The sequence below is a fragment of the Podarcis melisellensis genome (genome assembly GCF_964234715.1).
Source record: "Podarcis melisellensis genome assembly, chromosome: 16".
NCBI classification, from domain to species: Eukaryota; Metazoa; Chordata; class Lepidosauria; order Squamata; family Lacertidae; genus Podarcis; species Podarcis melisellensis.
The window spans coordinates 31,195,350-31,209,278 of NC_138533.1; the positions used below are offsets into that span (position 1 = coordinate 31,195,350).

Sequence of the window (13,929 nt, forward strand, 5' to 3'; positions counted from 1 at the left end):
CATGACATGGTGTGTTGTTTGAACAACATGCTACACCAAACAATGGCTTGGTTGAGTGCAGCAGCTGGACACACAAGGAGACCACCCATTCAAGTTAAGTCATGGAACCAGGTCACTGATGAGACAAATACTGTTGTTTTCACTTATCTGTGATTGTATGTAATGGAAATAGGGAGCCTGTGGCCCTTGAGATGTTGTTGGACTGCAACTCCCATCAGCCCCAGCCAGCATGGCAAATGATCAACGACGGCAGGGCTTGGGAGTCCAGCAACAGGTTCTCTATTGGCACACCAGAGTGAAAGTCAAAAAAGCATCAGCCTCAATGGCAAATTGTCCGCTAGCTTTTAATATAGATGGGAGGGGAAAGTAACCTTCTAGGGCATGCACACTGTATATGTTCAGAGAATAAAGAGGGTGAATGCATGCTCACTACTTAGCACACTACTGGCATGTCCATGTGATATGGTAGTGTCATCTGCCACCCAACACAGAGTTATGCCTGGGGCTAGCCACAGCACTTCCAAACTCAGGGTACTGCAGTTAATTATAACTAGAATTAGTGAAAACATGCCAGGATCAAACCCATAGTATAGTCGTACCTTGGAAGCTAAACAAAATCCATTCCGGACATCTGTTCGACTTCCAAAACGTTCGACAACCAAGGTGCAGCTTCCTGCATGCAACTGGAAGCTACAGAAGCCACGTCGGACGTTCAGCTTCCAAAGAACGTTCGCAAACCGGAACATTCACTTCTGGGTTTGCGGCGTTCCAGAGCCAAAACATTTGACTTGCAAGGCGTTCAACTTCCAAGGTACGACTGTATCGGATCCTGGCTTAATGACCAACAAAGGCTTTAAACAAACAACAGTTCCTCAGGTTTAGATGTCACAAGGAACTGTGGTTTGTGTAAAACCATAAGCAAGAGCTTCTGCAGAAGATAGGGGAATGATGGTTGCATAAGCCCAATGTTCACCACAGCTTGTTCATATAGCAAGAGAACATGACATGGCTATCTGTTACTTCTGAATGGGGCCCGTTGTCTGTGAAATGGCTCCTGGCCTTTAAAAGGGCTGAATGGAGATATGTAGATCACACAGCTGCAATGACCCCCTCCACAAACGGAGTCCACCCCACAGCATCACCTCAAATGATGCATTGCAGACCAAGGAGCAGTTTACAGGATTTCCCAAGTCATTAGAATTCATAAACACCAGAGAAACCACTTGCTAGGCTCTTACTCTCTCCTGGTGCCTTTTTACACGATACTGTTTGAGCTGTTCTTCAAGGCGCCTTCTTGCCTGAAGTCTGATTTGTTCTTCCTTCTCTAAAGGAAGAGAAGAATCGGCTGAACCTACAGGATGAAAGACAGGTTTTATGTATTTAGATGTGTGTGTATCTATTACTAGGCTAGGTAGAAATGTATGTTGCTTAGCAAAAATTAGGGAAAAGGTAAAAACAGCAAGAGAGGCAGAAGAGTGACAATTCTATCATTTCAATTACTAGACTGAAAGGTTGCATGCTTTTTGGGGGGAAATGAAGTTAATTTAGTGAGCATCCAATGAGGTTTCTATCTACCAAGGTTTAACAGTACCCATTCTGTACCCTGCCCAGAATGGGACCCAGTACCTCAAAGACACCAACAAACAAAGAAATTTTGGGATGCACTGTGAGATTGTTAACAATTGGTCATGGAGAAGATGCAGCTCAAGGGAACAAGGACTAGTCAGCAAGACCCACCTCAATGTATAATTTGGTTACATCTGAAGATTCCGCTTGCTTTAAATTGGACGCAAAGCAAAGCAAATTGGACGCAAAGCAAATTCAGAATCCTCCATTTTTACATCCCCACAAGGGTCAGGTCAGTAGAGTCTCCTCTTACAAATGAGGAACTGAGGCACTGTGACAACCTCAGGTCACTGTGAGCTGAGCAGAGGCTTGGATCCAAATTCCCAGGCTTCTCCTCCAACGGGCTATCCACTGAAATGCATCATATCCCGATATAAGTTGTTCATAAAAAGCTGGCTTCAGTCCCGCTTATATGTGAATTGCGTGGAAGGACTGAGCTGGGCGATGCCAAACTTATTTCCGTAACTCAAGGGCTAATCAACATGGTGGCCTCCAGATGTTGCTGGATTCCAATTCCCATCAGCCCCAGCCATTGTGGCCAACAGTCAGGATGACGGGTGTTGGGAATCCTGCAACATCTGGGGGAGGGCATTATGTTGACTACCCCTATCTCAAGACTTACTACAATATTCATGCAGATAAGCAAAGCATGCGGTTTTAGCCAGGTGAGCGTGCAGCTGGAAAAAGTGCCCCAAACCCCAACGCCTTGTGTAAGCACTGATATTAAGAGTGCACAGTTTAGGATCCACAGCTCTTCAAGCAACTTGTTCACAGCTCCCTCCAGATTAAGAATACTGCCTGTTGCGGAACCCTAATTGCCATGTTTTTATTGGGTTGAGGGAAGGGTGGGCAGCCACAGGACAAGTTGACTGAACTGTGGTCTCGCGGTTAGATTTGAAAACAGATTATTGCAATCACTCTCAGTGGTGACATCCCACTTGTAGAAAGCTCTCCACAAGGAAGGTTTGTTTGACCTTAGCTAAAGTTTCACCCCAAGTATTTTAATTATGTGCTTTTCTTCCCTGCCAATTGGTTGGGGTTTTTTTAATGCTGCTTGTTTCATATTTGTTTCATTACATTAACTTTTAAAACTATGGACCATTTTAAAAACTTAGATATAAATGCCCACAGATAAACAACTAGCTAAACCTCAAGTGTTTTGGGCTTTTATCTAAACAGGTGATGTTGTGCAAGGTTACAGGCTTGTAAGTAAGTGCAACAAACAGTTATCAGCCTGCAAAAACATATATACGTACTAATATACCGTATTTTTTGCTCTATAAGACTCACTTTTTCCCTCCTAAAAAGTAAGGGGAAATGTGTGTGCGTCTTATGGAGCGAATGCAGGCTGTGCAGCTATCCCAGAAACCAGAACAGCAAGAGGGATTACTGCTTTCACTGCGCAGTGATCCCTCTTGTTGTTCTGGCTTCTGAAATTCAGAATATTTTTTTTCTTGTTTTCCTCCAAAAACTAGGTGCATCTTATGGTCTAATACAGTATGTAGTCTGTATTCTCATGCTGGCCAAGGAGAAGATTCTAGTAGAAAAAATATAGCTTTCTACCAAGTAGGCTATTCATCTCTCCACTGCCAGCACTTTTATTCACCTGCATGGAATTCCTGGTCACCTATGGCAAGCTGTAATTATTCTGAATTTGCACATGTCTAACTGGAATGCAAAAAGAAAAAAAAGGAAAGCAATAAGGGTCCTTTGTTTTTAACAGTGTTTTAACGGCAACATTTATGCAGCCCAACAATGTTAAGTAAAGTAAGTGTGTTAAATACAGAGTCACAAGCACCAATTGACACAGAGCAAAATTACAGTATCAGATCAAGCTTTCTTGAAGTGATATTTGGAGACAGAGTCTGCAGAGGCCAGGAGAGTAATGGAAAGTGGGGGAGGGAGCTTTTTTCTTTCTTTCTTGGAGCAAGAGAAAAAAACAGGGGGCTCCGCCATAAACAGATGCTTACACAATTTAGTTTCTTGCATGGGAAGGCTTAGTTTGAGGGACTGCAACGCTTCCTTCCTAAGCACTATGCCCTCAGCACTAGCTCCCTGAGACGACTTTAGGTTGTCATGGAAACCGGGCACACCTGGAGCTGGTACTTCCCCACGTGGGCTGCCGTTGGGGTCAGAAGAGACAGGGTAGCGAGATGCTGGTCCATTCGCACATGGCACCTCGCAGCTGTTTGGAACCAGGCATTCTCCTTCAGCTGGCACTTTGCTGTCATTTACACTAGTCACTGGAAAAGAGCAGAATATTGGGTTGCACTAGGTTCACATCCCTTACAAACTTAGGGGTAGAAGGATGGGTCTCCAGTCTGTTTCCCCTTCCTATAAAGAGAGGATATCCTAGGTCTTTAAAGCATCCCTGCTATAAGAAATACCTTGGCAAAGGCCCACCTGGTTTGACTAGCCTGGGACCTTTGGCTGTTCAGAAGAAAAGCACTGGGAACACAGGCAACAGCATTATATGAAATCTGTAAAGGGTATTATCTACCCTGACTGGCTGCGGCTCTCTGGGTCCTCAAGCAGAGCTCTGTCAAATTGCCTGCTCCTGACCCTTCAACCAGACCTGCTAGGACAAGGATGGGGGAATTCAGGCACAGGGGCCTAACGCAGATGGCCATCTGGTCCTATCCAGCAGGGCTCACCTTATTTGATTCGATTGGGTTATTTAATTTCCGTATCACTTAATATATTAAAAACATGTCTCAGCGATGTACAAAAAACTAAAGCAACAACGGGCAACTTAAACAAAATATTTCAAAAATACACAGCTACAAAAAATGTACATTAAAAATTAAATATATACCGGTATTCAGTTTCCTTCTGACACACCACTACCCTCAGCCTCTGGATTCTCACCCAGGGTCTAAACCAACTCTCAGCTCACCAACCACAGCAGTGGTTCTCAAACTTTTTTCTCTGTGCCACCCTTTAGGAATGAAAATTTGCTCGCAACGCACCAAATTTAGCACTTGATGCTCTTGCTCTCATTCTGAAATTAAAAAACGGATACCATATTATACTATACTGTACTGTACTGTACTGTACTGTACTATAGTGAAACATTTGAATTTTTCTTTGATGGTCCTTTAATCTTCCTGCCACCCTTGTCATCCTCTCCTGTCACACCAGCGTGGCATCCCATGTCCTTTGGGAACCACCGCACTAAAATCTCAAAATGAGGAGAGATCCTGGAAACAGTGGACATCACCTGTGTCTCTCGGCAGGCCCAAAGTGGGATGGCACTTCCTCAGGTTGTCCACTGCCCGCCTTATGTCCTTAGCCTGACTGCGCTACCTTCAGAAACACATTCCTCGCAGCAAGACAAATCTGATCTGCAGAAACAGCTTACCATGAAGGCCATCTCCTTCTGCTGGCCGCTCCAATTTGGCCTCCATCTCCACAGGCTGCTCAGAGCTGTAGGGCCCCCCGTTGCTGGCTTGCTTCTCCAGCAGGATCACCGAAGAGTCCATGGCAGATGCTATTAAGATGCAGGGGAAATATTTCCCCAGCTGAACAAAACACACTTTTCAAGAGAACTGCCGAGTCCTGGTTCTATCCATCAGAAGAACTGCCAGCAAGGAGGCTGCGCAAGAGGACACAATACCGGGCTTCTCATCTGTAGTTTTACAGCAGGCAACTCAACTCAGTCCAAGTCCGGTCAGCAGGCAGCTCAGGATTTCCACGAGATCATTGAAGTAGCCTGAAGGGGGGGGAGAGCAATTACTAAGCTGCATCACTCTCTAGAGCAGGCTTCCTCAACATCGGCCCTCCAGATGTTTTTGGCCTACAACTCCCATGATCCCTAGCTAGCAGGACCAGTGGTCAGGGACGATGGGAATTGTAGTCTCAAAACATCTGGAGGGCAGTGATTGAGGAAGCCTGCTCTAGAGACAAAAAGGCATTTTATTTTTTGTTTAAAAAAACCCCAAAACAACCCATACTATTACAGTGGAACAATCACATGCAGTATTTAAACCAATAGCTAACTGATTCTCTTTATTTGGACTCTCTATATAGGGAAAATGGCACCATCCATACACAAGAGGGAAATAATAGCTGGCTTGGCAGAACACAAAAGTTTCTGGAAGTAGGAAGAATTTTTTTTGGAAGGGGGGACCATGGGGAAGAGGGAACCCCAAAACAGTCTAGTGAGGGAATGCACATATTCAGCAGCCCCATAACATGTTGGGGGAGGGGTTGGTGTTTATGTTGGGAGGGAGAACAGAAAATGGAGAAAGGGAAGGAGAATGGAATGGAGTACAGTGGTACCTCGGTTTACGAACTTATTCCGTTCCGGCAGTCCATTCTTAAACCGAAACCGTTCTTAAACCGAGGCGCGCTTTCCCTAATGAGGCCTCCCACTGCCGGTGCCCTTCCACCATTTGGCTTCCGTTCTTAGACCGAGGTAAAGTTCACAAACCGGGACACTACTTCCGGTTTTGGGGAGTTCGTAAACCGAATAGTACATAAACAGGGCTTTCTTAAACTAGGTAACACTTTATCTTGGGAAAGGTTATGGCTGGCTAGCGGCAACTCCACACTGTGACATTCTGTTCTAGATCCCACTTGTGTCCATCGAAAACCTAGATCCAAACATTCTTGTTGCGCTCTAGCATGTACCAGACACAAAACCCTTGGCAGAACTACATGCAGATGAAGGGGCAGGAAATGCCTTACATAGGATTCACTGCCACAAGATAGGTAGGGGGCCACCAAGATGCCTACAGGAAGCCCACTAGCAGAAACAAAGCTCAGCAGCACCTCTCCCCAGTGGTGATCCCATTAACTGGTATTCAGAGACATCCTGAAGATGCCGACCGAAGAAGCAGAGCTTGGGCTTAGCCTCCATGAATTTGTCTACTCTTTTAAAGCCATCCAAGTTGGTGGCCATCAACTTGTTGGTGTGAATTCACTCCTATGGAGAAAGAGTAAAAAAAAGAACTACACTTAAAGAGGAAATCTGCCCCCTCTTCTGAATTCTGCATGGCAGGTCCATCATAGGCAGGGATCCTAAGGCTGACTATTTGTTTATCTGTTTATTTCATATCTATCTATCTATCTATCTATCTATCTATCTATCTATCTATCTACACACAGCTACACATACACAAATTTTCCAATTCCAAAATCTCAAAGTGCTGCACCATCCAAACAAAAATCATTAAAATAAGCAAACAACCCAGATAATCATGGAACATAGTTGCAGCAACTACAGCAGCCAGAATCAACAATAACAAAACACCCTCCTTGAACTTGACTCGGTGGCTAATTGGCAGTGCAGGTGTTGTGCAGCAGATGCCCCACTGAGCAACCTAGCTGCAGCTTCTGAGCCAATCTCAAGGGTAAGCTCTTCACAGAGCACATCACAGGAATCCAGTTGTGAGGTTACCCTCAAGGTTCCTAAGCGTGAGTCACAACAGCTTAGGCTATCCCTGCCCAAGAATGGTATTAATGACTGGGTGATCATTATCATAGACCTCTGGCTTCTTTAGATGTTGTCGCACAACCTCCTCTTTAAGGGTGGCTGGAGTAGTAATACATCCACCACTTGCTTGACCCACCTGCCTAACCTGAATGATGGGGAAGAACTGGGAGGACACACAGTACAGCAAATAGCTACAAGTGTTGTGTCCACAATCTCAGGCACCATCAACTGAAACTGGTCCCACAGAACTCAATCTAGTTCAGGGGATCTCAAAGGGTGGTCCATGGCAAGCTTCATTCAGACAGTTCTGGGTCTGTGAAGAACAGTGGGAGCAGCAATTGTGGAAGGTGAGCACAGTGCATTAAATATCAGATTTTTACTTGGATTCTTATTGCTCTCTCTTTTTCTTCTATTATGTTTTATGGTTTATTATTGTATTGTATTTTATATTGTACTATACAGAATTCGAAATGCGATATAAAATAATACAATACAGAAAATGAAAGAAGCCATAAAATTACAATTTAAAAATGTACAGCTTCTGGCACAGCACATTACAATTGCTGAAGCAGGCAGAAGAAACATTCTAAGGGTTTGCCAAGACAATTAGCAACCTTCAAGAGGTCCACGGTGGAAAAGGTTTGGGAACCACTGGTCTAGCTTGACTGGTAGTGGCTCTCCAGGGTGAAATATTGCCCATTATATGCCACCTGACCTTTTAAAGTAGAGATGCCAGGGGTCAAACTTGGGATGTTCTGCATGCTAAACAGGTAGGCTCTACCACTGAGCTACGGTTGCCCAGGAGGACACAGAACCAGCTCTGATTTTTGCAGGTGTTAATAACCGCTCGGCTTGCATAGTAGCACAACACTCCCAATACTTAAACAAATAAGCTTCTGATAAAAGGGCACTCCCTAGAAAGCAAGGTTTGCTTAGCCCACGTGTAGTATTCAGAGCATACTAGCATTACTCTATGTAAAGAAACAGCTAGAGAAATAAGCAAAATCATTCTAAGTGACCAGGTGGCTTGATATGACCCACTTCCTCACAAACTCAGCTTCCCTGCTCTCCGTTCCTTAGATGCAATAAGGAAATAATAGTTACTTGCCTTACAAGGTTATTGTGAGGTTTACATGGTAAAATATATGAAGCACCTAAAACTAAACGCATACCAAGAATGAACAAACAAGGTACAAAAGCAGCCAACGTAAGGTGCCTCCTGTAGCTCTTTAAAGCACAACCAGAGTGTCAAATGTGAAGCTATTATAGGACTGCACTACACAACCAGTTTGGAAACGGCAGCACAGAGCTGTATCTAGAGTGTAGATGGTGAAATGAAGATGCAATAAACAAAGCACCAGACAGGTGCAAGTCCCAAGTAACCCACCCACACAAGAATTATGAAGTTACTGTGCATGAAACATATATCTGTACACTGACGGCACTAGCTGGATCGGAGCGATGATGAGGCTGCCCCTTGCAATAGGCATAAACTATTTTCATTTGCAGTTTGTACCACCAGTTGCCTTTTATTTTCACCATTCCCACTGACAGCTAGACTATTTTATCCTTCCGTGCCCAGACAGTTTCACTTACAGGACTAAGCACTTGTTTATTGAAGTCTTCTACATCTGGCAGAGCAACCAACACTCATATCATATTGCAGACGAATGAATTAGGACAAGAGTGGGCTGTGAGGAGGGTTCACTGCTGTGCAAGGATGGTCAGTTTGAAAAGAGAGACATGATAGCAAAAGTTGCATTGGAGAGGAAAGAACAACCACGGAAATCAAATGGAACCTTTAGACCAGCAGAATTTAAGCATCCTACTTTAAACGGAGCCTTTCCTCATCAACTAGTCCTCTAAGGCAGCCTTTCTCAACCTTGGGTCCCCAGATGTTTTTGGCCTACAACTCCCATCATCCCTGACCACTGGTCCTGTGAGCTAGGGATCATGGGAGTTGTAGGCCAAAAACATCTGGGGACCCAAGGTTGAGAACCACTGCTCTAAGGAACCTCTGAGATACCAAAGAACCTGTGGCCCTCCCGCTGTTGTTGGACTACAATTCCCAGCATCCCTGAACACTGGCCATGCTGGCTGAGGCCAATGGGAACAACAGCTGGCAGACCACATGTTCTCCAACTCTGTTTTAGAGAGATCAAATTGAATGAGAGGATAGATCATGCACCAAAAATAGCAATCCCTGTTGAAAATAATAGAGCACTATTATGTGACTTTGTTGTTTAGATATGGTTTGTGTGATCAAAAGCCTTGCAAACTCATACTTTTCACCAAGAATTAAAACATAACTGCCATTTATAAATATTTTAAGTCTCTGGGACTAAAGCAGTTACTGTTCCCTACTAAGATATACAATTGAAGTGAGGGTACTGAACAAAACAGAAAAACACAGGCTTTGTATCATTAAACAAGGAAAGTAGGTTTTCAGGAAATTTAGAGTAATTTTCATAGAGTAACTTGCATCAAAATGTTTTCTGGTGCTCTAGGGTGATCTAAATTTAGCATTTTACTCAGCTGCTGACTCCCAATAATTCACTCAGACCTAAGGCTATGGTCAGAACCTCAACAGGTTTGGATCTGTTGGAAAAAGATCATTTTTCCTGGTTTGCCCAAGAACCCTGATGAATATTGCCTCGGGGTTCATGAATGAAGAAACTTGAGGCAGAAATACAATGAAAAACCAACATACATTCAGCTCCGATACACTCAGACTTCCAAACACTGAGTTCCTTTCCATCCTAAAAGTTAATAATTTGCTCCAGCCAAGCGCAGAACTCGGCCAACATCTTCTCATGGAGCAACCTTGGGCCAGTCACTCTGTTTCAACCTCTCAGAGTTGCAGTGCATATAAAAAAAGGGAGGGGCCATGCACAGTGCCCTGAACTCCTATTCTAAGAAGAACTTCAAAGCACATTATTATTATTATTATTATTATTATTATTATTATTATTAATTTCATTCCAGGATACATAGCTCTTAGGCTGCAATCCTATGCCTACCTTCCTGAGGGTTAAGTCTCACTGAATTAAGTAGAGCTTACTTCTGACTAGGCATGCATAGGATTGAGAATCAACCTCTTAGATTTTTAAACGTATTTATGCCACTGAGCATTCAAATGTTTCCTTAAAATGCACAACATCCACTATTGCGTCCTCTCCTTTATAGGTAATACACATAAACACACACACAAAAATAGGATTGGTCTGCCCTGGAATTCTAAACACAGTACCAGATATTTCCCAAAATACATTATATGCACTAATATGTTCCCTCTCTCACACACAGAGAAGGACACAGAGGCTCCCCTCCCTCTCCAGCTCAGCTGATCTCCTCCACCCTCCTCCTCCTCCTCAAAACAAACATCTGCCTGCCACCTCCAGCCACCACTGTCCTCCCCCCTGGCAGCCACCCTCCAACCCCAAGACACCCAGCTGCTGTGGAGGGGCGGGGGTCAAGCCAATCCCCCCACCCACCCCCAGCCAGGCCCCATTCCCTCCCCACTGACCTGCCCGAGCTGGACTCCCATGTTTTCTCTCCCTCCCTCCTGCCCGAGACGTGGCGCTGCTACAGCATCTCCAGCCCAGCCAAAGCGGCGCGACGTTTTTTCTCGTCCCCCCGGAAACAACCGCCCGGGTTGTTGGGCCGAGAACCGTCGGCGCGGGGCTAGGTGTGTGATTATCTCCCCTTCCGCCAGCAAAAAAGCACCTCCCGGATCCCGCCCCCGCCACAGTGCGCCAAAGCTCGGAGGAAAAGACGGGGGTGGGAAGGAGGGGAAGGTGAGGAGTCAAAACAAGGGTGGGGCCGTCCCGAGGGCGGAACCAGGAAAGGGAATCGGTGTTTCCCCACCACCGCTATGCACACGGCGGCGGACGGTTTATGTGGTCGGACCTGCCGGGAGGGAAGTTGCTCTGGGTGGTTTTGTGACGTTTGAGTTTCTGCTACCCCGCCTGGTGCCAGATAACTGGTCTAAAACTTTCTTTTGTTTTTGATTTGTTTTTTTGGCACGGGTGGGGGAATCGCAGAATAGGAGCGGTTCAGTGTTTAGGGAGCCAGATGCATAAGAGGACAGGGCTTTTAGTAGTGGTGTACAAAAGGGAATTTCAGAAGGTGCGGTTCGAAGGGCAGCAATTCGCTTTTCTATGCAGCTATTTAAATGTGCAGGAGCGCCTGGCCTCCCCTACTCAATGGCCATGCATTGCTTTGTGTTGTTGTTTTTAAATATCTTTAATAGATTTTTCTATCCCCCCCTCCCCATCCAACATTATGCACTTCCCACTCCATACCCTCCAAACACAGGGTCCTTATAGGAAAACATTGTCCCAAAGTTGTCAGGTGCAAGTGAGGTGGGTGGGTGCCACTGTGAATGATAATCCGTTGTGTGTGCAATAAAAAATGATGTCCTGTCATAAAGTTATCCTCTTGTCCTTTTCAAGCTAATGCCTTGTCTTTAGTTTTTCAGAGACTTCCAGTATCTGCGTTTTCTGTTTCCACTGTGATAGCTGAAAATGTTCCAGTTTTGAGTACTGGTTCATTGAGGGTGCTGAGAATTGAAGCTCTGTGAGGGGTAAACCACAATTCCTGTTATTCTTTCTGGAGTGAGGAATATGCAGCCCGAGTCCAATACATCTCTCCCAGCCAGCCTTCAGCTAGCCTGCCTAAAGATGGATCCTAGACCTTCTTACTCCTAGCAACCCCTGCTCAAAACTTTATTTTCCTGACACCTCACACGCAGTTACCCTGGCAACCTTCCAAGCCCAGGAATTCCTCTGCAGTTTATATTTCTCCCTTCACACCTCAAATAATCAAAATCCTATCATTTATTAATTTCTAGAGTTTAGGGGGTCCCCCCCCCCAGGCTATCACAGTATGTAGAAGATCCCTATTGGAGTTTTTGTTCTTGTTTAATTATGTACAGTGGTACCTCGGGTTGCAGATGCTTCAGGTTACAGACGCTTCAGGTTACAGGCCCCATTAGCTAAAGTGGTACCTCAGATTAAGAACAGTTTCAGGTTAAGAACATCTCCAGAATGAATTTAAGTTCTTAAACCGAGGTATCATTGTATTTTGTGTTCTCGTTTTGTATTTTTATGTTTCTGAAATCCTGGAGAGCTGCTTCCAGTCAGTTTACGTAACACTGAGGTAGATGAACCAGTAATCTGACTTGAGTATAAGGCAGCTTCCTCTTTTCCTATGACTCACGATTTAAAAGCAGTTTTGATTTTATATTTCCTGCTGTAGGAATGGAAATAGTTGAAGTGTGGTGTCCAGGAGCGGGGGGGGGGAGGGGCTACAAACCCCACCCCTATTTTCCAGAGGACCTTTCTTCAAGTTAGAAGACTGCTTCAAGCCAGAGATGCATTTCAGAGGCAAAAACAAAACTGACCCCAAATGGAAGCCTAAAACAACTCACAAGTTTGGGCATAACAAAAGCAAATACAATCATTTTGCTTCAATTCAAAGTTTACAACTCCTGTAGACTTACTAGATTTACATGTTCCTACTTTCCTTTGTGTTGGCTGGGCAACATGAAACAGAAAAAGAAAAAGAAAGGAAAGGTGAACCCCAAAGTGCTGAACATTGGTTTTCTTTGAAAAACACTCTAGCAAATGTGTTGTGGTGCCTGACCCATTTTGAGTAGCTGCTGTCCATCAAAGGCAATACAGTGGTACCTCGGGTACAGAAGCTCCGGGTTACAGACTCCGCTAACCCAGAAATAGTACCTTGGGTTAAGAACTTTGCTTCATGATGAGAGCAGAAATTGCGCGGCGGCGGTGTGACAGCAGCAGTGGAAGGCCCCATTAACTAAAGTGGTACCTCAGGTTAAGAACAGTTTCAGGTTAAGAACAAACTTCTGGAACAAATTAAGTTCTTAACCCGAGGTACCACTGTATTGTCAACAAAGGCCAGATCCCTCTGCCGTAAGCAAAGATGAACGCCGCACCCCATAGACGAATTCGACTGGACATAACCGTCCAAGGGTCCTTTATATACCTTTTACCATCAGAAGCAAAATTGTCTTATTTTCAGAATCTTGTTTTGATATGAGCATGTTTATTATTTCTTATAAGGAAAAACCTGCTCTTTTCCCCTTATGGGGTACCCAAGAGCCCATACAGAGTCCTCTTTTTAGGTTCTCTATCGGTAGGAGAAAATAACAGAGGCCAACCAGAGAATATTGAGAAGCAAGGCAGCTAGTAAGCCTGATCTTTATTAAAGCTGTTGCAACAGGGTGCTCCCCTCACACACAGTATGAATAACCACACCCTAGGCCAACCCCAACCTCTCTCACCACCAAAGGAACACAAGCGAACAGCAAAGAACCTGCACAAACAACCCTGACACCAAACCCTACATATAGGAAGTAAAATAGAAAAATCGCCACCCAACCCCACCCCCACCCATCTTTCCCTCCCCCCTCCACCTCTTTCCCCTTTGCTTCCTAATGTCTCAACAAATGAAAATGATTTGTAAAAATGTTACATGGGGGGGGGGGTGAAACATGAGAGAGAGAGACATTGCACACTTTTGTAGATCAACAAAATCTTAAATAAATAAATAAATACTAGTCATAAAAAAGAGGCTTCCTCACCTGAAGGACATCAAAGCCCACCTGAAGTCCCAAAACAAAACTATAAGATCCTGATCCACGCAGATCCATGCATGTATGGAGCGATCTGCGTGGATCTGAATCTGATAGTTCATGACTCCCTGTTTTAGGGAATCACATATATAATCGTATGTTTGGGGACATCAGGTGGGCTTTGATGTCCTTCAGGTCACCTTTGGGGTGTATGGCTTTCCTCCATCTCAACCACGCAGGATTCCTCTGGAATGACAAGATCACT

At 44.6% G+C, this 13,929-nt stretch overlaps 1 protein-coding gene across 5 annotated transcripts in view; it reads right to left on the bottom strand.

Annotated features, from left to right (window-relative positions):
• GOLGA3 (golgin A3) overlaps nucleotides 1-10,949 on the bottom strand; it is a 44,966-nt gene extending 34,017 nt beyond the window's left edge. For 2 of the 5 annotated variants that reach the window (XM_081893191.1, XM_081893190.1), the window contains exons 1-4: nucleotides 10,590-10,949; nucleotides 4,988-5,338; nucleotides 3,597-3,869; nucleotides 1,239-1,351 (exon numbers count right to left, since the gene is read on the bottom strand). In XM_081893191.1, coding sequence (XP_081749317.1) covers nucleotides 1,239-1,351; nucleotides 3,597-3,869; nucleotides 4,988-5,108 — 507 coding nt within the window. In that variant the 5' untranslated portion in view covers nucleotides 5,109-5,338; nucleotides 10,590-10,949. The remainder of the gene's footprint in view (nucleotides 1-1,238; nucleotides 1,352-3,596; nucleotides 3,870-4,987; nucleotides 5,339-10,589) is intronic. The other 3 variants (XM_081893193.1, XM_081893192.1, XM_081893194.1) reach the window with 3 other exon arrangements.
• Nucleotides 10,950-13,929: the final 2,980 nt, after the last annotated feature.